This window comes from Manis javanica, chromosome 18 (assembly GCF_040802235.1).
Source record: "Manis javanica isolate MJ-LG chromosome 18, MJ_LKY, whole genome shotgun sequence".
In the NCBI taxonomy this organism is placed as follows: domain Eukaryota; kingdom Metazoa; phylum Chordata; class Mammalia; order Pholidota; family Manidae; genus Manis; species Manis javanica.
In genome coordinates this window covers 4007040-4032927 of record NC_133173.1, presented here as the reverse complement: position 1 = coordinate 4032927, position 25888 = coordinate 4007040, and the positions used below count along the sequence as shown (strand labels likewise).

The window sequence follows — 25888 nt, the reverse complement described above, 5'->3', positions numbered from 1 at the left end:
GCCTCTGGGCTCGTTTGAAATTCTGCGGGGGTTTAACGGCTCCAGCGGCGTCTCGGAGCGAGGTCGGTCGTTTGTGTGTGGTTGGTGCGCCCGGCCCCGCGTGGAGCAGGTCGGGGGCCTCGACGCCTGCCAGCTTGGAGCGAACGCCATGAGGAGAAGGTGCGGATTGGGAGGGAGTCGAGGGGGCGCCGGAGGGAGAGACGCCCGTTCCGGGTGCGGGGACCTGGGGGCCCCTCTCGCCGCCGGGCTAGGGTGTCACGTCAGCCCGCGTCCGAGTGAGGCCGGGTTCGCGGACGGGCAGGCGTTGGGGGCGGTGAGCCGGTACCTCGCTGCGGGCCCCGGGGCCGAGGCGAGGCCTGACGCGGAGCGTCCGGGCGGGCGCGGGCTCCCGCAGGCACGATGCCCGGGCGGGGCCGAGTGCCGCTACCGGGAGACGCGGCGGGGCGGGTGGGACGGCCAAACGGGACCCGGGCCTCGGGGAGCCCCGCCCGCGGCGCCTCAGGTGCCGCTGCTTGGCACCGACGGCAGGTTCTAGTCCGGAGTCTTGTGGTCAGGTTTTTCTCGTTTTTCTTTGAATAAAGCCGTGACATTTCTTATTTATCGTTTTTTGATGCATCTGGGCTTCAGTGTTAACACCGTATTTGAGTTGGGAGGACAGATTGGTTTTTTTGGGAATTAGACTCGGATTAAGGAATTCTTTCCCGATCGTGTTAACAGCTTCTCGGGCTGTGCTGGGGAAGGAGTGTCCGACTTGAAGGACCAGACTCGTCAGGCTGCCGCTTAACCAATTTTGTGACTTTGGGCAAGATGTTGAATATCAGTTTTTTCGCCTCTAAAATAATAATAATACCAGTACTTAGGACTTTTGTGTTGAGAAGTATATATTATGTTAGCCCTGTTTCCTGAAAGTAGTGGGTGAAGCGTTGTGATGATTCATTATTAAGTAATTCGTAGTTATTGGCCTAACTGATCACTGTATGGAATTTTCTATCCATGAGTGCTAATTCCCACAGTTCTTTTTCAAATGCGAGCCCAAGGGAGAATGAGAATTGAGCACAAATCACCGGTACCACTGAAAAACAGATCTTGGTGTAAGGTTGTGGATTACAGTTATCTTGTTATCTGAAGAACAGCGTATTTAAGCTGCTATGCGTTTAAGCTTAGTGAAGCATCGAGTAGTAGTAGTAAGACCTTAAATGATATTTTACAGGAAACTCTTATTCCAAGTCCATTAACAGTTTGGGGGTTGTTCAGGCATTTTCTGCCTTCAAGAGAGTGAATGAAGGAGAAAAAGCTGTCAGTTAACTTTGGTTCCAGGCTGACAGATATAGTTAGACTTTAAAACAGCAACTGGACTTACACTACCAACAAAACTAGACTTCTGGGTAATCTGGATTTCAGGTATTCATATTTAGAAATGGGCGTGAGAAATACGCCTGAGAACAAAATGGTTATCAGATTGGTCACTGATTGCTGAAACAGGTTGCACAGAAAGAGCTTAACAAACCTCCTTCTCTGGAGGGCTCTTTAGGAAAATACAGGAGAGTGCATCAGTGAATGCTGCCCAAAGGTAAGGAATTATTTAGACGACCATTTGAGATCTTGAGTTCAAGAGACTGGGGGAAAAAAAGTTGGCTTTATTACAATATTTGTGTCTTTCGGTGGTATATTTGAAGCACCTTCAATTTTTCAGTGATTTACAATAAAAAAAAAATCTCAAATTTGCACTTTTTAGGGAATAACCGGAAACCATTTAACAACCTACTACAGAAAGTACCATGTTAATTATTCATTGACTGCGCTGAGGCATCTTATGATCACACAACTTTTTGAAACACCGTTATATGTTCAAATATACTCATCTTGAATGTTTAGTTTATACAAGGTGCCATTTTAAGTGTTGGGGGATTCAGCAGTGAACAGAACTGACATCCCTGCCCTTTTGGTGTTTATATTCTAATAGCAAAAGAAAGATAATAAGCAAATCATACATTAAATGATAATAAGGGCTATGGAGAAAAAGCAAGTAGAGGAAAGGGACAAAGAACCTCGAGGTTTAGGAAAGGGAGTTGGAGTTTTAAAGAGATTCGTCAGCAAAGGCCGCCCTGAGAAGGTGATCTTTGAGCAAAGACCTATAAGAAGTGAGAGGTAAGAGGTCAAACCGTGAGACATGGGAAGAGAGATCTAAGTAGAGGAAACAGCAGATGCAAATATCTGAGGTAGGGTAGTGCCTGGTAGGCTCAAGAAGAGCAAGTTAATTGAACTTTAGTTAATTGATATTATATTACATAAATCCTTAATTATCTGTTAACATTTCTGAAATGAATGGAGCAAATTATTTTAAACACTACTGATTATCTGGGCAGTGATACTGGCTATCCAGTATCTGCAACTGCTATTTGCAAATTGGGTTTGTTGGTGTGACTAGAGGAGAATACACTAGGGTTCCGGAGGCCTTTGTAAAAAGCAGAGTTTTTACTCTAAGATAGGAAATATTGGAGGGTTTTGAATAGAAGACAAGACAGAGGGCTTGTGGCTCCTGCATTGACACTAAACTTAAGGAGGCCAAGGCACAAGTGGGGAGATCAGTTAAAAGGCCACTGCAGTTTAGGCGAGAGATGATCATGACCTGAACTGGGGTGGCAGCAGCAGAGGTGAGATCCAGGCTGTTTGAAAGTATGGCTAATGGTGAGAATGTAAGAAAGAGGTGTCAGGATGATATGAGAATTAAATTCATGCATTTGAATGTTGTGAATAGTAGAAATGTGTTTTTTTTTTCATTCTTTGAAAACTACTCTTATGAGAACTGTCTCCAACTAGAAGATTTGGTGATTCCAAACACCCATTTTCCAGTAGGCTAAATAAGACTTGTTAAGGTAATCAACAACAAGGCACGGTTAACTTTTTTAACAAATTGTGTGCATACTGCTTTTAGCTAGTGGCCCATCTGCTGGAGTTTAGTAGTTCGATTTGCTTACAGATGGTTTTCTTGGTTTTAATTGGATTTGAGATCTACAGATTTTGCCCCAATCTCTTGTTTAATTTTGTAAAAGTAATTCGGCTAAATTAGTGAACATATCTAAGTTCTTCAGTTAAGTCATAGATCCAAAAAAACTTCAGATTGTGCCAAATTTTTAAAAATAATAGCTTTATTGAGATAAAATCCCTATACAATTCACCTGAAGTACACAGTTAAGCGATTTTTAGTATAGTCATAGAGTTGTATAGTATAGTCATCATCCCTTCAAAAAACCCATATCCATCAGCTCTCAGTCTCTTTTCTCACCCTTCTCCTTCCCCAGGGCAAATTCTCCAGCCCTGGGCGACTGTTAATCTATTCCTGGCTCCACAGATTATTGCCTAGTCTGGATATGTCATACAAGTGGAATCATGCAGTATGTAGTCTTTTGTGACTGGTTTCTTTCACTTGGTATAATGTTTCAAGGTTTATTGCCAAATAGTCCATTGTATAGATATATCACATTTACCCGTTCATTAGCTGATGGCCATTTGTGTTACACTTTTGGGCTATTATAAATAATGCTGCTGTGAACATTTGTATACAAGTTTTTGTGGGGCCATATGTTTTCATTTCTCCTGGGTAATACCTAGGAATTACCAGGTTATATGGTAACTTAACTGAGGAACTGCCAGACTGTTTTCCAAAGTGACTCCACCATTTGACATTCACACCAGCAGTGTATGAAGGTTCCAATTTTTCCACATCGCTGACAACACTTGTTACTGTCTTTTTTTATTGTAGCCATCCCATTGACTGTGAGGTGGTTTTGATTTGCATTTCCATGTTGAGTCTCCTTTCATGTGCTTATTGGCCATTTGTATATCTTTGGAGAAATGTTTGTTCATATTCTTTTCCCCTTGTGCCAGATTTTTATTGTTCAGAAAGGCGATCACTTTACCTTCTGGATGTTTTACAGAGCTAGGCAGCACTGATTGTAAATCTGTTTGTATCTGAGTGTTCATAAACTTGGAAGGCAGCTAGAAGTTAGAAAAATAGTGGACCTCTGGCAGGAATCCATTGCCCTCATTTTCCATTTATTGGACAATTACTGTGTATTAGGGTCTGGTAAAATCAAGCTGGATAGGGTGGCCTGGTCCCTGCCCTTGAGTTACGGCCTACTGGGTGAGGGTGAGGAGAATAAGGACTGAGGAATCTACTGCTGTCCAGGGGAGGTGGTGGCAGGAGGAAGGTAACATGCAGACGCATGGCAGCATCAAAAACCGAGAGCTACGTGGGGTTGAGTAAAGGGCACTGTCCAGTGAATGTTCTGGAAGTTCAGTTGGCTGGAATTTTAGGGAGTGAGGGGTGGGAGGGATTAAGAGACAAGCCTGGAGAGGGGTTTCGGAAGGCCTTCCTTTGAAGGTGCTTGAACTGTTTCTGTAGGGCAGTGGGAAGCTGAGAGTGGTGTAGGTAAGCAGAGGCCTGATTGGGTTTGTTGTCCTGAGAACCTAGTTGTCACTGAGATTGGCTAGGGAGGGGCTGGGGCATGGCTTGGTCAGACTGAAGGAGACTGTGCTGAACTCTGAAGTAGTGACCCTCAGAGCAGTGCCCCAGGCTGGTCTGACTCAACATCAGGGTTTTGCATTCAGGTTGAATATATTGACCACAGAGATCTTGTAACTTATTTTTAATAAAATGCAAAAAAAATGGATTTGACCTGTGCATTCTTTTGTCCTAAAATGGACAAAGGGATTTCCTGGAGAAGCTCACTAGTTGAACTTTAGTTAATTGATATTATATTACATAAATCCTTAATTATCTGTTAACATTTCTGAAATGAATGGAGCAAATTATTTTAAACACTACTGATTATCTGGGCAGTGATACTGGCTATCCAGTATCTGCAACTGCTATTTGCAAAAGTTTTTCTTCAGGTAGAACAGGCAACTTTAAATTGTTTTTCTTAGCTAGAGAAATGTCTTGGATGTGAATATATTAAAACCTGTGGGAAAATGATGTTCTTGGAGATCTTGACTGGTCACTTACAGAACTACTTAATACCCTGAGAGAGAAAACGGGCCAATGAAAACCTCTAGCCCCATCATTGTAGACAGCAGAAAAGTTTAAGTACCTTTTCCCAGGTCTTGTGGCTGACTCCTGGCAAAGCACATCCAGATTCCAGCTTCTCTGGTGTCAGAGTAATGTTTTTGTTACCCTGTTATACCTACGAAAGGAGAGGAAATCTCTATTCTCTATATGTTATGTGAAGCAGACTAAAGGTTATCATTTTTAAAGTAAACTTTTTTAGAGGTAGAATACCAGGTGCTTAGTTATATTAGATAAACAATGAATTTTTAAATAAACTTTTTTGTAATTGAAGAATAACATATATAGAAATGTGCACAAATCAGAGCAAACTCAGTGGATTTGCAAAGCACACACCACGTAACCAGCCTCCCTGTGTCCTCTCCTAGTCACCACCTCCCTGGACAGTGATGACCACTAAGCTGACTTCTGGAAGCACAGCTTAGTGGCCTGTTCTGAGCTTTATGTAAATGGCGTTACACAGTGACATAATTTGCTTTCCTGGCTTCTGTCACTCAGACAGTTTTTTCCCCCTCTTCCCTAATGTTTTGTTTTTCCACATTAGTTGTTTCTTTTACCTTCCTTTTTTTTTCTTTTAAGTTTGAAGTATAATTTACATAGAGTAAAACTGACTTAGATGTACAATTTGAATTTCAGTCATTGTATTACACATATGTATACATCAGTATCTGGAACCATTCCATCACTCTAAAAGAAGTTTTCTTGAGTCCTTTTCCAGTTGATCCCCTGCCCTGAGCCCAAGCAACTAATTTGCTTTCTTTCACTGTAGTTTGACTTTTCTAGAATTTCATAAAATGGGATCACATAGTATGCGGTCTTTGTTTGATCTCTCTCACTTAGGATAGTTCACCACATTTCTGAGGTTTATCCATGAGTATTCATTGCTGTATTATTACAATTATAAGAATGTACGACTTAATCCATTCATTCTGTTGATGGACGTCTAGGTTCTTTCTACTTTTATGCTATCATGAGTGGTGCTCTAATCATTCTCCTGATTACGTCATCTACATGTCTTTGGTGCAGAAGTGTGCCTTTCTGCCGGGGACCTGTGTAGAAGTGGAACTGCTGGGCTTGGCTTTAGTAGATCCTGCCAACAGTTTTTAAAGTGGCTGTGCCAGTTTACACTCCAGCCCAGTAATATATGAAAGTGCTGGTTTTTCTATACCCTCACCAACACTTGCTGTTTGTCTTTTTAATTTTAGCCATTCTTTAAGTTAGTAGTTGTAATTTAAGAACAACAACAAAATTGTGATAAATTGCCAGCTATTTTATAGGAGCTTCCCACCAGCAAGCTCTTTATGTTAGGTGGGAGTTTATTTTATTGATGGTGGCCAGTTTTACCTTATAAAAGCATTTATACTTTTTCTGCCATAGATAAAATTGTTGAAAGTCCAGATCCTAAGTATTATTCAGAAAATTGCATTTTTATGATGTGATAGGATGCTGAATTTTGCTTTGCCAGTGTTGTGGTATTTGGGGGAAGAGTAATGGTTAAAGCTGAATGCTTGTTTTCATTATGGAGTGTCCTTCTTTATCTTGTTACTTTCTTTGTTTTGAAGTCTATTTTGTCTGATGCTAGTACTGCAACCCCTGCTTTCTTCTCTCTGTTGTTTGCCTGAAATATGTTTTTCCATCCCTTAACTTTTAGTCTGTGCATATCTTTGGGTTTGAGGTGAGTCTCTTGTAAGCAGCATATAGATGGGTCTTGCTTTTTTATCCATTCTATTACTCTGTGTCTTTTGGTTGGTGCATTCAGTCCATTTACATTTAGGGTGACTATTGAAAGATACGTACTTATCGCCACTGCAGGCTTTAGATTCGTGGTTACCAAAGGTTCAAGGTTAGCCTCTTTAGTATCTTACTGCCTAACTTAGCTCACTTATTGAGCTGTTATATACACTGTCTGGAGATTCTTTTCTTCTCTCCCTTCTTATTCCTCCTCCTCTGTTCTTTATATGTTGGTTGTTTTATTCTGTGCTCTTTTGTGTTTCCTTTAACTGCTTTTAGTGGGTAGTTGATTTTATTTTTTGCCTTTAGTTAGTATTTGGTTGGTCTGCTTTCTTTGCTGTGATTTTATTTTCTCTGGTGACATTTGTTTAGTCTTAGGAGTGCTCCCATCTAGAGCAGTCCCTCTAGAATACCCTGTAGAGGTGGTTTGTGGGAGGCAAATTCCCTCAACTTTTGTTTGTCTGGGAATTGTTTAATCCCGCCATCATATTTAAATGATAATCGTGCTGGATACAGTATCCTTGGTTCAAGGCCCTTCTGTTTCATTGCATTAAATATATCATGCCATTCTCTTCTGGCCTCTAAGGTTTCTGTCAAGAAGTCTGATGATAGCCTGATGGGTTTTCCTTTATAGGTGACCTTTTTCTCTCTAGCTGCCTTTAAAACTCTTTCCTTGTCCTTGATCTTTGCCATTCTAATTATTATGTGTCTTGGTGTTGTCCTCCTTGGGTCCTTTCTGTTGGGAGTTATGTGTGTTTCCATGGTCTGTTCGATTATTTCCTCCCCCAGTTTGGGGAAGTTTTCAGCAATTATTTCTTCAAAGACACTTTCCCTTTTTCTCTCTCTTCTTCTTCTGGTACCCCTATAATACGGATATTGTTCCTTTTGGATTGGTCACATAGTTCTCTTAATATTGTTTCATTCCTGGATATCCTTTTATCTCTCTCTGTGTCAGCTTCTATGCTTTCCTATTCCATCAATGGTCTCTTGCATCTTATCCATTCTGCTTATAAATCCTTCCAGAGTTTGTTTCACTTCTGTAACCTCCCTCCGGACGTCTGTAATCTCTCTCCAGACTTCATCCCTTAGCTCTTGTATATTTCTCGGCATCTCCATCAGCATGTTTATGATTTTTATTTTGAATTCTTTTTCAGGAAGACTGGTTAGGTCTGTCTCCTTCTCAGGTGTTGTCTGTGTAATCTTTGTCTGCATCAAATTTTGCCTTTTCATGGCGATAGTGATAGTTTGCAGAGCTGGCACGAGTGACGGCTGGAAGAACTTCCCTTCTTGTTGGTTTGTGGCCTTCCTCTCCTGGGAGAACAGCGACCTCTAGTGGCTTATGCTGGGCAGCTGCACGCAGACGGGGCTTCTTATTCTTGCACTGCCACTATGGAGTTTATCTCCACTGTGGCTGTGGGTGTGACCTACCTCGGGCTGCTTCTCCGATATTGTGGAGCCGTGTTGGAGGGGGAACGGCCGGGAGGCTGTTTATCTCCATGAGGGGCCTCTGGGCTGCCCTGCTATCCAGGGGTTTAGGGTGCCCGGAGTTCCCTGCTGCTGGACTAAGTGTCCCAGGACACTTCTGTCCGGCAGTGGGGTCCCTGTCCCTTTAAGACTTCCAAAAAGCACTCGCTTTTCTTTATCCCCGGGGTGCCAGCTGCAGGAACTCTCTCACAGGTCTTACTGTCCTGTTTGCCTAGTATCCAGGACCCCACGCACGCACTGTGTCTGCGCTCTGGTGCGGATGGCTAGGGCTGGCTATTTAGCAGTCCTGGGCTCCCTCTCCCTCCCTGCTCCGACTCCTCTCCTCCTGCCCGGAGCTGGGGTGTGGGGCGCTCGGGTCCCGCCGGGCCAGGGCTATCTTACCCTCTTTGCGAGGCGCTGGGTTCTCGCAGGTGTGGATGTGGTCTGAATATTGTCCTGTGTCTTCTGGTCTCTCTCTTAGGAAGAGTTGTCTTTGTTGTATTTTCAAAAATATATGTGGTTTTGGGAGGAGATTTCCGCTGCTCTACTCATGCTGCCATCTTGGCTCCCTGAATGCTTGTTTTCAATTTGCTTTGGCCTTGGAGCTACTGAGAAACTAGTTTAGTTCTTGTAAACACTGCTTTTAGTCTGGAGGCACAGGCTTGTGTAACTGGCTTTTCTTTTGCTTTTCAGTGCGGTGTTGGCAGAGGAGTCCATAGTATGTCTCCAAAAAGCCCTGACCCACCTTCGGGAAATATGGGAATTAATTGGGATTCCAGAGGACCAGCGGTTACAGAGAACTGAAGTTGTAAAGAAGCATATCAAGGTGAGCTGTGTAGTGCTGAATTCCTTGCAGTGGGACGGGGGTAACATGGAGAAGTGACACTGGGGTGTCACAGGCTTTCCTGATTCTAAGTCCTTTCCTGAAAGTTTGAAATTAGCATGGCATTGGCATTGTCAATTGGGTTTTTGCCCGTTGGCCCCAAACTTTTATGTAACGGTTTTCTTTTTGGTAGGACCTCCTGGATATGATGATTGCTGAAGAGGAGAGCCTGAAGGAAAGACTTATCAAAAGCATATCCCTCTGTCAAACGGAGTTGAATACCCTCTGCAGTGAGTTACATGTCGAGCCATTTCAGGTACATGGTGGGGGTCTCAGGACCCTGCCTGGGTCTGAGACTTGAGAAAGATTGGATTTGGGGCTGCAGACAGAAGGTTCCTTGTAGGGTAGGAGTGGTATTGGACATGAGAAGTGGGGGAGACATGCTGTCTAGCTAATCAGTTCTAGCAAAGTAATTCTCACTGTGTAGAGCTGCCCTGTTGAGAGGTGAAGCAGCTAATATGTCACAGTGCTTTGATCAAAGACAAGCGTCCTCTTGCTGTCAGTTTACAGAATATATAAAACATTTTTTTAACTCTGAAGCAGTGCTAAGCACAGATGGTCCTATGCTGTCTCTCTCTGAAAGAAAATGAAAAGAGCTACTGAGGGAGAAGTGACTAGTGATACAAGGGAAAAGTTACCAAAAACCTGCCTTTGTGGGGTTTTCCATACCAAGAGATTGCACGTCACCAAACCAGCCAAAATGGTACTTGAGAAGAAATGCATCAGCAGCGGGAGGATTAGGAGAGTGCAGTCAGGTTCAGAGCATGCCCCAGGTACTGCGGTTCCAAGCTGAGGGGTTGCTGTGTTGTGATCCAGCCTAAGTCAGGAGCTTGACAGAGGACACAGCAAAGATAAGTGAATTCAGATGGGCCCCAAACATATTCCTGGTTAGAAGCAGTAAATATGGGGTCACAAAGATGAGGACAAACATGGAGCTTGGGAAGATAATTAGAATAGAAGTGAGTTCAGGGATTACACATGTTGGCTGCTAATGTTCTGATATGGTTCCTGGGTCTCCTGCCATTATAGGAAGAGAACTGCCTGGGTATCTAGATGGAGTCAACCTAGGAAGGAAACTGCCTTTAAAGGGCTAAGGGTAATTAATACCCAGCAGCCAAAAGCAACCAGGCAGACCATGACATCAGTGGAGTTTCTTGGAATCTACAGAAAGGGTATAAATGTCATCGATCTTGGACTAATAGTTTCTTTCTTTAGTCTTTTTTTTTTTTTCTGATGTGAAATTAGGTAAAAAGTTAGGTATATAGTGGAAGATCTCCCTTAAATACGTGACAGTTCTTATTCTTAGTTTACCAATGTTTAATGAAATTGTAAATTTATGAGACATGTAACTGCCACTTTTTTTTTCTTGTTTATAGTGAGGAGAGCAAGACAAATTCATTTTTGTTTGGGTGATGTTTTTAGGATTATTAAGATAAGTGTTCAGTTACAAGCGAACATGCTGCCCTGTAGTTAGCCAGCCTTCCAACCAGTTTTCATCTCTTAGCAAAATGCGTGGTACCATCCATTCTTTATTGGAGGCCTTCCTTAGGGAATTCCCTTTGTGCTATATTCTTTTGGCCATGAGTTGACTTATTTGTATGTTTAACTTAAATTCTCATCCTTACCCTCTTCCACTGCCCTTCTCTTCAAGAAATGCACTTGGATCCTTATAACATTTTCTTAAGCAGGAAGAAGGAGAGACGACCATCTTGCAACTAGAAAAGGATTTGCGCACTCAGGTGGAACTGATGCGAAAACAGAAAAGGGAGAGAAAACAGGAACTGAAATTACTTCAAGAACAAGATCAGGAACTGTGTGAAATTCTTTGCATGCCCCACTATGACATTGACAGTGCCTCAGTTCCTAGCTTGGATGCGCTGAGCCAGTTCAGACAGCACGTGGCAACTTTGAGGGAAACAAAGGTACACTTGCTTTCTCAAAGTCTGTTCGTCTTTCCTCCAGGTATCTCGTAATTCAGTTTTGTTTTATAGGCATCTAGGCACGAGGAGTTTGTCAACATAAAGAGGCAGATCATACTGTGTATGGAAGAATTAGATCACGTCCCACATACCAGCTTTGAAAGAGATGTGATGTGTGAAGATGAAGATGCCTTTTGTTTATCTTTGGAGAATATTGCAACACTACAAAAGTTGCTACGACAGGTAATGTCTACCCAGATTAGGGCCTGGGATCTCCGTGGTATGTAGCAGTTTGAAAAAACTGAGTTTTTTTTCCTTCAGTCTTAAATATGGAGCCAATTAAGGAGGACAAATGTGGCTGACGCTGCCATAGTCACTGCCCTCCAAGCCCCTGGGAATATAAAACAAAACAAACATCACTTTCAGAGGAAAAAAATGTGGAGCCAGTGTAAGCAAAGAGAATGAGAGAGGGTAGAGACAGCATTATATGATAAACTAGCTTGTTTTTGTTGTTGTTTTTGTTTTGTTTTAACAAAAGAATTTATATGGAGCTCTGTGAATGTAAAATTGAAATTTTGGAAAAAACAGTATGATGTGAATTAGCTTAATGCTTAATTGAAAAATATTTAATTCAAAATTTGAATCCTAATTCAAATGGTCTTACAATTTGTGTTCAGAAATGATGAAAATACACACCTCTTCACAATTTGGTAAAAGTGCTTCTTTTCCATGTGGGTCCAGACATTTAGTGGGAGGTCAGAGAGCTAAACACCTCTGTGCTGTCTTTGCTGTAACCATTGGCTCTCCTTGCTACAGCTGGAAATGCGAAAATCACAAAATGAAGCCGTGTGTGAGGGTCTGCGGGCTCAGATCCGAGAGCTCTGGGACCGGTTGCAGGTACCTGTAGAAGAGAGAGAAGCTGTGGCCACGGTTATGACAGGATCAAAGGCCAAGGTCAGGAAAGCGGTAAGAAACCCAGTAGGTGCAGTCAACAGTCTCTGTGTCATCTGATGTCTACCAGCTTCTGTCTTGAGGGAACATTTTTAAGACAAGCATCAGAAAAGGAAAAGGTTGACAATAGCCTGCTCATCTTGTCTTTTGTGTACATTGCGTAGATTTCTGGCTCCTATAATACTGTTACAAAGAGTTTTGATTTACTCTGTGGCTTTAGGTTGTAATTTTATTAAAAGGGGGGAACTTGGCAAAATTACATGAATGTAAAAGTATGACAAGCACCTTTAACAGGTCTCTTTGTTTCAGCTACAATTAGAAGTGGATCGGTTGGAAGAACTGAAGATGCAAAACATGAAGAAAGTGATTGAGGCAATTCGAGTGGAGCTGGCTCAGTACTGGGACCAGTGTTTTTACAGCCAGGAACAGAGACAGGCATTTGCCCCCTTCTATGCTGGTGAGTACAGAAGCAGTGGTCTTCATGTGGCCTGCTCACTTGTTTTTTACAAGTATAGCCACTCACCAGGAAGTATTTCCTCTACTGAACAGACAGAGGTACCTTTTAAAGCCATTGGGCATAAATTGCCATTTCTGTACAAATAAACATTTGCAAATGCTATTAGGAAATAAGGGGTCTCTTGGTTTCTGCAGGTAGTATATCACTATTGCCTGCAGTGGTGAAGCTAAAGTTTACCAGGTGCTTATTGTATGCCAGGTACAATGTTAAACCCTTAACACTATTATCTCAGTTCTCATGTCAAGAAATAAGGATGCTAAGGCACATAAATGTTGAACAGCTTAACCCAGAGACACACAGTGAATAAATGGCAGAGCCCACATTTGCATCCATGCAGTCTGACCCCAGAGCCCAACAGAATTCTGGTCTTAACCAAACTGACTATAAAGATAAGGCTGTCTTAAATAAATGCAACAAGTGCTTTGTGCTTTTTGGACATTTTCTGTCCAATGCTCTATTAGGCAGGGTGGAAAGGCAGAATATGAAAGACATGTAAGGCAAGGTGAGAAATGACAGAGCTTTGAGAATTTTAATCATTTCAGTCCACACCCTAGTCCCTTAGTCCCCCTACATGCTGATCATGACAGAACTAGATTTTATTATCCACAATATATACTTATTCATGTATAATTTTTGCTATAAGGAAGAAAAAAATATTTTAGGGGGCTGAGGGATTAATAAATTGGATGAGATACTTAACACTAGAGGGATCTGTCTTTAATCTGCTGGGCCTGTATCTTGCAGAGGACTACACAGAAAATCTGCTCCAGCTCCATGATGCTGAGATTGTGCGGTTAAGGAACCACTATGAGGTTCACAAGGAACTCTTTGAAGGTGTCCAGAAGTGGGAAGACAGCTGGAGGCTTTTCTTAGAGTTTGAGGTACTGCCTTAGTTTTTGCCAGTGTTCCCTAGAGTACAATAAAGTGTTAAGAGAGCCCAACAGCAAGAGGGGTGCTAAAGGAGCAAGGATTACACAGTTTGCTCCTCAGGAGAAAGGACAGGTGAACGGAATCGTCCCAGCACACTCAGCCAAGCAGGTTGGGGACTTTCAGGAGCTTCAGCTGCTTCATTCCCCTGGCTGACAATGCAGTACCAAGGCCCCCCACTGCAATACACAGCCTGCTGCTCCTTCCTCCCATCAGGCACTGGTCTCCACCCTGCTGTCCCCACCACTGTGCTAGGACAGTCAGAGCGTGGCCCCACTTACAACAGCTACAGGGGCATAATGCAGAGGCTCTTCCCTGCATGCTCCGCCCACTGGACTTGGCAGTGGAGGCAGGCACTGCAGCCAGGAAGCAGAAAAGCGCTCTTTCCTCCCAGCAGGTGCCAGAACCATGCACCTGTGACCCCTCCTGCCATTGCTCTAGAAGCTGGGCAGCTCCAGAGAGTAGAGCTTCTGGGCACTAGAGGATGCCACCTACAAAAAGTTATTATTCCATAGTAATCATTAGAAATATGAAAGGGCCAAAAAATTTTGTGCAAACAAAAATCCAGCAAATACCAGAAAGCGGGCTAAGTGAAACTGAAATCACCAATCTTCTTGATAAAGATTTCAAAATGAAAATCATAAACATGCTCACAGAGCTACACAAAAATATCAAAATCTCAGGGAGGACTTCAAGAAGACATAGAAACTTTGAAAAATACAGTATCTGAAATGAAACATACAGTGAAGGGATTTAAAAGCAGATGAGGTAGAGGAGACAGTAAATAAAATAGAAATTTGAGAAAAGGAAAACAGAAGCTGAGGCACAGAGAGAAAAATGTATCTCCAGGAATGAAAGAATAATAAGAACTGTGTGACCAATCCAAGTAGAACAATAGTTGCATTATAGGGGTACCAGAGAAGAAGAGAGAGAAAGGGATAGAAAGTGTCTTTGAGGAAATAATTGCTGAAAACTTCCCTAATCTGTGGGAAGGAAATAGTCTCTCAGGTCATGGAAATGCAGAGATCTCCCAACACAAGGGACCCTAGGAAGACAACACCAAGACATATAATAATTAAAATGGCAAAGATTAAGGACAAGGAGAGAGTATTAAAAGCAGCAACTAGAGAGAGAGAAAAGATCATGTACAAAGGAAAGCCCATCACGGAAAGCCTATCATGCTAACATCACTCTTCTCAGCAGAAACCTTACAGGCCAGAAGGGAGTGGCATGATATGTTTAATGTAATGAAACAGAAGGGCCTCCAACCAAGAATACTCTATGTGGCAAGATTATCATTTAAATTTGAAGCAGGGATTAAACGATTTCCAGATAAGCAAAAGTTGAGGGAATTTACCTGCCACAAACAGTCTCTACAAGTGTATTTTAAAGGGACAGTCTCTATAAGTGTATTTTAAAAAGACTGCTCTAGATGGAAGTGTTCCTGAGGCTAAATAGCTGTCACCAGAGAAAATAAAACTACAGTAAAGGAAGTAGACCAATTAATTACTAAGCAGATGCAAAATTAAATCAACTACCCACAGAGTCAGCTGAGGGATACACAAAGGGTACAGAATATGATACCTAATATATAAAGAGTGGAGAAAGAAGAAGAAAAAAAAGAAACTTTTAAATTGTGTTTGAAATAGTGTTAATAAGCAAGTTGAGTTAGACTGTTAGATAATAAAGAAGCTGCCCTTGAACCTTTGGTAACCATAAATCTAAAGCCTGCAAATGGCAATAAATATGTATCTATTGATAATCACCCTAAATGTAAATAGACTAAATGCACCAATCAAAAGATAGTTGCAAAATGGATAAAAAAAGACCCATCTATATGCTGCCTACAAGAGACTAACTTCAAACCCAAAGACATACACAGACTAAAAGTGAAGGGATGGAAAAAGATAGTTCATGCAAATAATAGAAACAAGCAGAAGTTGCAGTACTTCTATTAGACAAAATAGATTTCAAAACAAAGAAAGTAACAATAGACAAGGATATTATATAAAGGTCAGTCCAACAACAGGATATAACCATTACAGGAGCACCTAAATTAGTGAAACAAATACTAACAGAATTAAAGGGGGAAATAGAATGCAATGGATTCATTTTAGGAGACTTCAACACACATTCACCCCAAAGGACAGATCAACCAGATAGAAAATAAGTAAGGAGACACAGGCACTGAACAACATTAGAACAGATGGACCTAACAGACACCTACAGAACACTGCACCCAAAAGCAGCAGGATACACATTCTTCTTAAGTATACATGGAACACTTTCCAGAATAGATCACCTACTAGGCCACAAAAAGCCTCAGTAAATTCAGAAAGATTGAAATTGTGCCAGCCAGTTTCTCAGACCACAAAGGTATGAAACTAGAAGTAAATTAAGCAAAGAAAATAAAAAGTCCACAAACACATGGAGGCATAACAACATGCACCTAAATAATCAATTTAAGGATTAATGACCAAATAAAAACAGATACCAAGCAATATATGGAGACAAATGAAAATAGTTCAACACCCCAAAACCTATGGAATGCAGCAAAGGCAGTTCTAAGAGGAAAGTACATTTGCAATACAGGCTTACCTCAAGAAAGAAGAACAATCCCAAATGAACAGTCTAAACTCACAATTAATGAAACTACAAAAAGAAGAATAAATGTGGCCTAAAGTCAGTAGAAGGAGGGACATAATAAAGATCAGAGCAGAAATAAATAAAATTGAGAAGAATAAAACAATGGTTCTTTGAGAAACTAAGCAAAATAGATAAACCCCTAGCCAGACTTACCAAGAAAAAGAATGTACACAAACAGAATCAGAAATGAGAAAGGAAAAAAATCACTACAGATACCCCAGAAATACAAAGAATTATTAGAGAATACTATGAGAAATTATATGCTACTTTTTCCTGAACACATCTTGGGCAAAGGAAACAAAAGCAAAAATGAACAAATGGGACTACATCAAACTAAAAAGCTTCTGTACAGCACCATCAGAACAAAAAGGCATCCTACGGTATGGGAGAATATATTAATAAACGACATATCTGATAAGGGGTTCACATCTAAAATATATAAAGAGTTCACATGCTTCAACACCCAAAAAGCAAATAACCCTATTAAAAAATGGGCAGAGGATATAAACAGACTCTTCTCCAAAGAAGAAATTCATATGGCCAACAGGCACATGAAAAGATGCTCCACATTGCTAATTATCAGGGAAATGCAAATTAAAACCACAATGAGATATCACCTCACACCAGTTAGGATGGCCAACATCCAAAAGACAAGGAACAGCAAATGCTGGCGAGGATTCAGAGAAGCACTTATCAGGGTTCCAATGTGGGATCGACCTCTCACTGGCTGTGAAAAGGTGGGAATGTAAATTAGTTCAACCATTGTGAAAAGCAATATGGAGGTTCCTCAAAAAACTAAAAATAGAAATACCATTTGATCCAGGAATTCCACCCCTGGGAATTTACCCGAAGAAAAGATCCCAGATTCAAAAAGACATATGCACCCCTGTGTTTATCACAGTACTATTTACAATAGCCAAGATGTGAAGCAACCTAAGTGTCCATCAGTAGATGAATGGATAAAGAAGATGTGGTACATATACACAGTGGAATATTATTCAGTCATGAGGAGAAAAGAAATCCTCTCATTTTCAACAATGTGGATGGAGGTAGAGGGTATTATGCTCAGTGAAATAAGCTGGGCAGAGAGAGACAAGTATCAAATGATTTCCCTCATTTGTGGACTATAACAATGAGGCAAAACTGAAGGAACAAAACAGCAGCAGACTCACAGACTCCAAGAAGGTGCTAGAGGTTACCAAAGGGGGTTGGGGAGGGTGGGAGAAGGGGTTAAGGGGCATTATGATTAGCACACATAATATAGGTAGGTCACTGGGAAGGTGTGAATTTTCTCCATTCTAATTTTTGCTGTCATCTTAGAAAACTGCATGGGCACTGGGGCACATTTATATACTGAATTCCTTTTCTTTCTGGTAGGCTGAGCACAGACAGTTTCCCTCGGGGCTCAGGGCTAGGACTGCAGTGAGGCAGGGAAGGCTAGTAGGCACAGGATTCAAGGAGACTCTCATGCTTGCTGTTAAGGCGGGGGGGCCTTTAGAGGGTCCCGAGTTCGCTCCTTCAAGTGTACGGTAAGGAACCAAGGACTCAGAAATGGAGAGAACTGTGAGGTCTTAGAGCTGTTTAATGAGCAGGAGTCCTGGTCCTCAGTTACTTAATTCGGTTGAAAGCAAGGAGTGAATGTCAAAGACCCAAGTCATCAACCTGTTGAGAGGCCAGTATTAAGAAAGAATAAGAAACGAATTACCATCTACTTTAGTTATTGCTTATAGGCAGTCACCAGTCAAGCAGTCTGGAAGGGAAACAATTGATTCACAAGCTTGGACCAAAATTGTAAAGATAGTTTCTAAATTTTTCCCATAACCTGCCCCAATTTTTGCGTGCTCACACTCCACCCCCTTGCCTCAGAATGGCACTGTTTCTTGGAGCTGAGGGGATAGGAATGAAAAACTGAAAGTCTCCATGATCACATGTATCTGTTCATGAGAGCAAGAAATCTAACTGAAGTAGTTGATCTGACTGTCCCAGGGCTTATGCTAATTAAAAAATATTTTGACAGAAGAAAGCTTCTGATCCAAGTCGATTTACAAACCGTGGAGGAAATCTTCTAAAAGAAGAAAAGCAACGAGCAAAGCTCCAAAAAACACTCCCCAAGGTAGGTAATACTGTTGCAAAGAGTTTTTGCTTGGCTACAGAATACCTCACTTTTTATATATCCTCTGCTTTGAATCATTTTGCCCCCAAACTGTCTTCTCTTCTAAAGCTTAGGCAAGAACCAGAGGTATATACAGGGTCTTCCTCTGTAAGCAGCTAAATATCAAGGCTTACTAGCTTTCTAGAGCTGCCACAGTGAAGTGCTCCAGACTGCGTGGCTTCAAAAATAGAAATTTGTTTTCTCACACCATTCAAGAGGCTGGAAGTCTGAGGTCAAGATGTAGGCAGGGCTGGTTCCCTGAGGCCTCCCACCCTGGTGTGCAGGTGGGCGTCTTCTCCTTGTGTCTTCACGTGATCTGCCCTCTGTGTGTGTGTGTACATCCACATTTTTCCTTCTTATAAAGCCACTAGTCATGTTGGAATAGGACCTATCCTTATGACCTTACTTTAACTCTAACTCCATGTTCAAATAATGCTACCTTCTGAGGTACTGGAGGTTAGGACTGCAGCACATGAATTTTGTGGGGGACACAATTCAGCCCACAAGGCAAGCTTTTGAGAAAGTGCAGTGGGCTTCATTACTATTTTGTATTTTAATAATAATAATAGTTAGCATTTATTGAATTAAGTGCCAGAAACTATTTCAAAGTGCTTTCCATTTATGCATTTAACGGTCAGAACATTCTTATGAGGTAGGTATTATCACTTCTGTTTTTACATACCTACCTGAGGCACTGAGAACTCGCATAATACCTTGCCCACCTTTTCACAGCCAGTGAGAGGTTGATCCCACATTGGAACCTGATAAGTGCTGTTCTTAATGTACACTGCTATGTAATGTCGTTCAACAGTGCTGCCCCCAGCTTTAGGCACCAAAGCCTTAGTGGCCAGACTCTGGGCACCTTTTGCCACCTTTACGGGTGTTGTGAGTGACCCATCCTGGGCTTTGATTTCTGGCCACTCTGACCAGTACCCACATGGGTCCAGCTACCTGAAGTCAAGCTACTGATGCTCTGGAGAGGGAGGGACTGCTTGCTCTTTGGGAGAATCACCGCATTTGGGCTTCACACTGAAGATTTGAAGTAGTTAACATGTCCTTGTTTGTGGTCTCAGCTGGAAGAGGAGTTGAAGGCACGTATTGAAATGTTTGAACAGGAGCATTCAAAGGCGTTTGTGGTGAATGGGCAGAAATTCATGGAGTATGTGGCTGAACAATGGGAGACGCACAGGTTGGAGAAAGAGCGAGCTAAACAGGAACGAGTAAGTGAACAGTTTGGGAAGAGGGGAAGGTAGTGATGTGAGCAGCACATTGTCTCTGCCAGGGATCTGGGTTGGTTGACAAAGCAGCCCATTAGCTCTTTTTAGCTCTGGGTGCAGAGCCCTGGCACGCGATTTCTGGCCTCATGTCAGAACCATCCTCTGAGTGGGGTTTATCACTGTGGCTTCTTTCCCTCAGCAACTGAAGAACAAGAAGCAGACAGAGACGGAGATGCTCTACGGCAGTGCTCCCCGAACACCCAGCAAGCGGCGAGGACTGGGGCCCAGCACACCTGGCAAAGTGCGCAAGGTGAACCTGAGGCCTCACGGATCACTGTTCACAAGGGATTGCTGGGGCTCCTGGCCGGCTCTGCCCTCTGGCCTGCAGAGATGGGAAGGGGTTTTCTGGCCTTCCAGGCTGAGTCCATTCGAGAGAGTGGAAAGAAGGCAGTTTGACCTTGAGGAGCTACTTGGTAGTGGCAGTCAGGAGTGGCCAGCTTCGATGTGTGCCAGTGGCTGAGTCCTTGGGTTCAACTCAGGGGAACCAGTACTGCCAGTGTTCTGTCACCATGAGAACCTGTTAGAGGGTCATCCTAAATTCCAAATGACCATGTGTGAGACTGTGATGTTTAGTGGATGGAGTACTGAACTCCATCCACTCTCAGGAGGACTCGGCCTGGAAGGCCAGAAAAACCCCTTCATATCTGTGCAGGCCAGAGGGCAGGCGATGCCAAGCTGGACCCCCTCATCTCTAGAGTGGGGAGTCGGGCAGCTTGTTCTCTTTCTTTGATAATCCTTATCCTCCTCTTATCCTCCTCCTCCCTCAACTTTTACTTTGTAACATAAACACCAGTAATGTAACTCCAAGAGAACCATTGAGAATATTTGATGTTTTTCCTGCATTTTAAAAAGGCTTTTCAAAATAATGTATTTTTACAAAATAGATACCATGTTATATAATTTTGATTTCTGACTTTTTCTCTACTTAGTATTGGTTTTGATTTTTTTTTTCATAGCCTCAAACTTCACTACATGTTCGTTACTAGCTGTATACTCTGTCCTCTTGACATACTATCATTTGTTAAACCAGTTCTCTGCTTTCTGAAATTAGGTAATTTTTTATTATGAAAACAATGTGACTAACTTTTAAAAACATGTAACACTAAAGTTCAATTCTAGAAAGGTTTGTTTTAATTTAAAGTCTGAGAACCCCCATGCTAGATGCTGAAAATACAAAGATAAGCTAGCTAGCCCTCGCTCTTCAGAGTGGCATGTGCTGGTGTTTCTGAAGTCATCAGTCTGTGATAGCAAAGTGGTTGTGACAGTTCACGTTTCCAGTGGCAGTGCCTGAATGTACAGTAGCTCCGATCCTTGTTAACATGTGACACTTTTAGACTTTAAACTTTTGTCCACCTGACAAGCATGAAATGATGTGTTATCCTAATTTCAGTTTATATTTCTCTAATTACTTAAGAAGTTTTACCTTTTGCCATGTTTGTTGGCAGGATTTGTGTGTGTCTTGTGTAGCATGTCTTTTTTACTCCTTGTGGTATTTTGTTGATGAACAGAAAAGTTCTTAATACTGTAAAAATGTTTTCAGTCTTTTTTCTTTATGGCTTATCAGTCCTGTATATTTTAAGTAATACACACATGACCTGGAGCCACCCAGATATTTTCCTATATTTCCTAGTTTGCATCTTACATTTGAATATCTTTGCTATCTTATTTAAGGTTTTTAATCCACCTCGAGTTTTTTTTTTTACGTCTATAATTTTTATTGACTAAAATTGATGTATAACATTTAAAGTGTACACTTTAAGAAGTTTTGACATAAGCATGTACTGTGAAACCATCACCACAATCCAGACAGTGAACACCACACCTTTCCTCCTGCCCCTCACGCTCCTTTCCTGGTCCTTCCCAGCTCCCATTTCTCCCCCGCGTCCTCCTCCAGCCTCAGGCAACCGCGCATTTGCTAGGTCACTATTGACTGGTTTGCATTTTCTAACATTTTACAAAGAGTCACTCACACAGTATGTATTCTGGTCTGGCTTCTTTCATTAGCATAATTTTCTAAAGATTCTTCTATGTTGTTACATGTATCACTAGGTCACTCTTCACTGCTGAGCAGTATTCCACATACGAATATGCCACGATACTTATCCAGTTGCCTGTTGATGGGTATTTGGCCAATTTCTAGTTTCTGGCTATTACAGATAAAGCTGCTGTAATATTTATGATTAAGTCTTTGTATGGAGATACGCCTTCATTTCTCTTGGGTAAATACATTAGAGTGATATGGCTGGGTCATGTGTCGGTGTCTGACTTAGAAACAATGTACAATCGTACAGTTCCATCTGCTGGATATAAGTAGACTCTAAGTTTTTTTTTTCTTTTACTGAAGTATTGATATACAATCTTATGTTGGTTTCAAATGTACAATACAGTGGTTCAGCAGTTACCCACACTATTAAATCCTCACCCCCTCTACTGCAGTTACTGTCTGTCAACGCAGAAAGATGTTACAGAATAATTGACTGTATTCTCCATGCTGTACTGCCATCCCCGTGACCAGCTTATAGTGTGACTGCTGATTATTGTACCCCTTTTGGATGTAAAGAGACTTTGAACACTTTCCACAAGTTTCCTTAAAGCTCTTCACCATGTAAACCATCTTTCTTAGGCTGTTTCCCATACTTGTTTTTCCTGTGGTGTAGGGATGGGTTGTCAAGTATATTATCTCACATCAGGAATCTGTTCTTCTCCTTAGCTGAACACTACCACCATGTCCAGTGCTACAGCCAACAGCAGCATTCGGCCTCTCTTTGGGGGGACAGTGTACCACTCTCCCGCGTCTCGACTTCCACCTTCTGGCAGCAAGGTTAGTATGTTCTGTGTACAAGCATGTCCAGCACTGCCCCGGCCTGTCTACCCAGGGGCCCCGCCTACTTGTTTTAGTTTCTAAGAGGACTGGGTTCCACTATCAATGAGATGCTGAGAGCTGACAGATGTAAGCCAGCCAGTCTGTCAAGAACTAAGTGAGAGAAAGAAGAGAAAGCTTATTCTGAGCCCCACTAGTATCATAGGAGGCACAGGGATGTGACTGGGAAACAAGAGCAGGTGGTAGTCTCCAGAGCCTGGGCTTTGGCTGCTGCTGAGCGAGGCCCCTGCATGTAGGTTCCAGCCCCTGACACTGGATCACGGGACACAGGCACTCTTGCATAAGGAGAGACGTAGGGATAATTTAAAGATGGTATCAGCCTTTGCTGTGTGTGGTGTAGTCATTATAAGGATGATATATCAGCCTATCCTTTTCTCAACAGCCAGTCATCACTTCCACCTGTTCGGGGCAGAAAACACCCCGGGCTGTCAGGCATGGCACCAACAAGGAGAACCTGGAGCTCAATGGCAGCTTCCTGAGTGGTGGGTACCCCGACTCAGCCCCCACCCAGCGCAACTTCAGCGTTAATTCTGTTGCCAGCACCTATTCTGAGTTTGCGGTAATTCACCTTTTCTAATATCTACCAGTCTCTGGGGAGCACACAGTTGGGGCAGAGTGGGTATCTTCCCAAGGGCACCCAGGTTTTAGGACAGTCCTTTGGAGGCTGAGAATCCCGTTCCTGCCTTGACCACAGCGTGGGGTTGGGGTGGCTTAATGGGGGCGGGGTATATAAGAAGGAAGTGGGCAGCAGCAACCGGACATGTAACCTGGATCCTTCTGCTTAAGAAATACCATTCCCTGGCTGCAGGAGGCGACCCTTTCAATCACTGCCCCGGTGCTCTCTTGGTGGAGTTCTTGGTAATTGTCTTAATTCTCTGTTCTTAGAAGGATCCGTCCCTCTCTGACAGCTCCACTGTTGGGCTTCAGGTCTGTATGGCAACCCCTGCATGTCCCATGTCCCTTTTCCAAACTGATCTGTCATCTGCTGGCTTCATTCCCATCTGGGCACAGGGCTACACTAACCAATAATCTCAGCTGTACTATCAGAACTTTTTTACAAAAACAGCAGGAATTCCTACTGCAAACTTCAAAAGTAAGAAATATCTGGCTTAAGTCACAAAAGACTAACTTGCTGATTTATAAGAAAGCTTGTTCAGACTCGAATTGGATTCTCAGCCCCACCTAAAGTCAGGCAAAGTCTTTTTATGATGTTATTTTATAAACCTCAGAGGCCTCCAATGTGCTGGAAAGAAGAGAGGCCCTGTGATGCGGGGAGGGGAGCCCCAGCTGTGTGCTGCCTGCAGTGAGGTTCTTGGCCTCTGTGCTGGTCACTTCCTGGAGTATATGCCTTACTAACCCCTCAAGGCGGAACCGCCGACTTCCTGTCTGCTCTGCGCTAGCCGCTCCTCTCCTGACCTTGGCCTACTGCCTAGTTGAGCTGCTGAGGCACGCATGAGGCACTGGAAGAGAGTGTTTCAGTACGCTCTTCAGCTCCTAGTAAATACACTCTATATTTACCGACACTTAACCGTAGCACCCTTTACTTGAGGCGTGTCCTCCCGTCCCTCAGTGTCTTCCTACTGAGACGGGAGGCCGCTCCTCACCCTTTGGTTGAGTTAAAGTCCAGGGTGCCGACCTCTTGCTGCTGCAGTGATGGCGAGTGGGACAGCCGCCCACAGCTACAGCTTGCATGCAGCGCTGAAGCTAGTTTCTTATTCTGGCACCTTTTTTCAAATTACATGGTTCTACTTCTAGAATTGGGTGCATGTCACTCTGGCTAGCTGATTGCTGGCCAGGGGATCCAATTTTGTCTTTTTTGCTTGCTCAGCCAGGCTTTATTTCACCCACTTGGCACTTACGTGTACCTGCTGTCTGGGGCAAGGCCTAGGGAGGTTCTCTGGTTGGGGCTGCGGCTGGCAGGCTCCACCAGGCAGCATCAAAGCCAGTCACTAATCGCTACTAACATCTGTCCTTTTCAGTGGCCATTCATGCTCTATCTTCTGCTTCTGTACCATGTGCTCCAGCAAGAGATCAAATCACCAGCAGGTTACAAGGCCCTCAGCCCCAGGGATTGGTAGATATGTGGTCAGGTCCTGTTTTCTAAAGGGCTCAAAAGACCAAAACTTGATGCCTACCTGGCTTGACAACTCACAGAGTACTTTGTGACGTCTAAGAGATTTCTCTTCTGTGAGGTGAGGTTTTAGCAGAATGGACAGGCCGAGGAAAGGGGTCAAGGGCATATATGATATGTTTCCTCTGTGACTGACAGGATGGTGCTCAGAGTCTCTCACCTTTTTATCGTAACACAGCCTGGGCTGGGGACCTCTGAACCTCAGAGAAAACAGCATGCAGGGCACTTACGCTGACACTTACCAGTGCTCACCAGGGAGGGGCGTGCATGAGAGGGGCAGTACTGCCGCTGATGTTATTTATTTCTCAACAGCGAGAACTTTCAAAGGCTTCCAAATCTGATGCTACATCTCGAATCCTCAATTCTACCAACATCCAGTCCTGAGAAGCCCTGATCAGCTCTGGCTTCCTGTGCCCCTGTGCCTAGACTGGACCGAATTATACAGGGGTGGCTTTAATTTTTTTTCAGTTGAGGTGTGCTTGAAGCCCTGGACAGGTTCCATTACCATGCCTAGCTTGCAGAAGTGAATGAGTGTTACGGATGAAAGTACGTCATAGGTTTAGGCCTCCATAGAGGCTTAGTTTTATTTTGACTCAAATACATTAAAACTTTGTTAAGTGCAAATTTTAGCATATGGAACCTAATTTTTTTCTCTACCCCAGAATTCACTTGCTAAAAGCACGATCAAGAGCTTGTATTTCACCACTGTGTAGGAAAGCGATTGTGTCCGTCCTTGGGGTCGGGAAATGAGGTTATTTTGTCTTGTACACTTATAATGAGCAATTAACATCTTTTTTGTTTAGGGATGTCAGTTAATGTTCTAGCTGATACCTCGCTCTCGCCTAAAGGCCTGTCCCCTCCACACAGGACAGGCTTCCTCCTGATAAGGATGTCTGTGTGTCAGAAGTTGCGATGCCTGACCCTACTGCCAAAGAGGTGACAGGCTGGGAGTTCCTTTGTTAAACTGTGCACAGCTCTGTTCTATAGTGCAATGTCCTTTGTGTTTGTGTGTGGGTGGCATGTGTGTGAACACGTTTGTCTGAACTCCATTTCTTTACTTTCTGTGTCCAGTCTCCCCACTCATTTCCACCTTACCTGAGTGCATCTACCCTGGGACATTGTCAGCCAAGGCAGGAGGCTGTTTGGATGTTTGGGCCATTTCTGTTGTGGAGATCTGGAACTTTGCACATGTCAGTACTGGGGAGTTGTTTCTGCTGTAGGGCCCACGATGAGGCTCCTTCGCCTGTCCTGCCGGTCACTACTGCTCTCCCCAGAGCTCTATTTATTCTGTTTGTCACACCAGTACTACTGTCAGCACATTAAATGGTTCTCAAATACTTA

The 25888-nt window shown here is 42.9% G+C and overlaps 2 protein-coding genes across 9 annotated transcripts in view; one reads left to right on the top strand and one right to left on the bottom strand.

Moving 5' to 3' along the window:
* On the top strand, nt 1-25888 carry PRC1 (protein regulator of cytokinesis 1). 8 transcript variants are annotated; one of them, XM_037000604.2, is made up of 15 exons: nt 1-159; nt 8957-9089; nt 9280-9402; nt 10832-11068; nt 11138-11308; nt 11882-12031; nt 12326-12473; nt 13278-13414; nt 18127-18219; nt 19332-19478; nt 19675-19785; nt 22246-22356; nt 22799-22975; nt 23302-23343; nt 24860-25888. In XM_037000604.2, exons 1-15 carry the CDS (start codon nt 149-151, stop codon nt 24929-24931), a joined length of 1863 nt encoding a protein of 620 aa, XP_036856499.1. In that variant the 5' UTR covers nt 1-148; the 3' UTR covers nt 24932-25888. The 8 variants fall into 8 exon arrangements, with proteins under 8 accessions (XP_036856499.1, XP_036856497.1, XP_036856504.1 ...); XM_037000602.2 differs by having other exon boundaries at nt 2-159; nt 10835-11068; nt 18124-18219; XM_037000609.2 differs by having other exon boundaries at nt 2-159; nt 18124-18219; nt 22799-22898.
* Nucleotides 11882-25888, bottom strand: part of RCCD1 (RCC1 domain containing 1) — a 31061-nt gene continuing 17054 nt past the window's right edge. Inside the window, exon 11 of the transcript XR_012127188.1 lies at nt 11882-11966. The gene's annotated coding sequence lies outside the window, so the exon portion shown is untranslated. The remainder of the gene's footprint in view (nt 11967-25888) is intronic.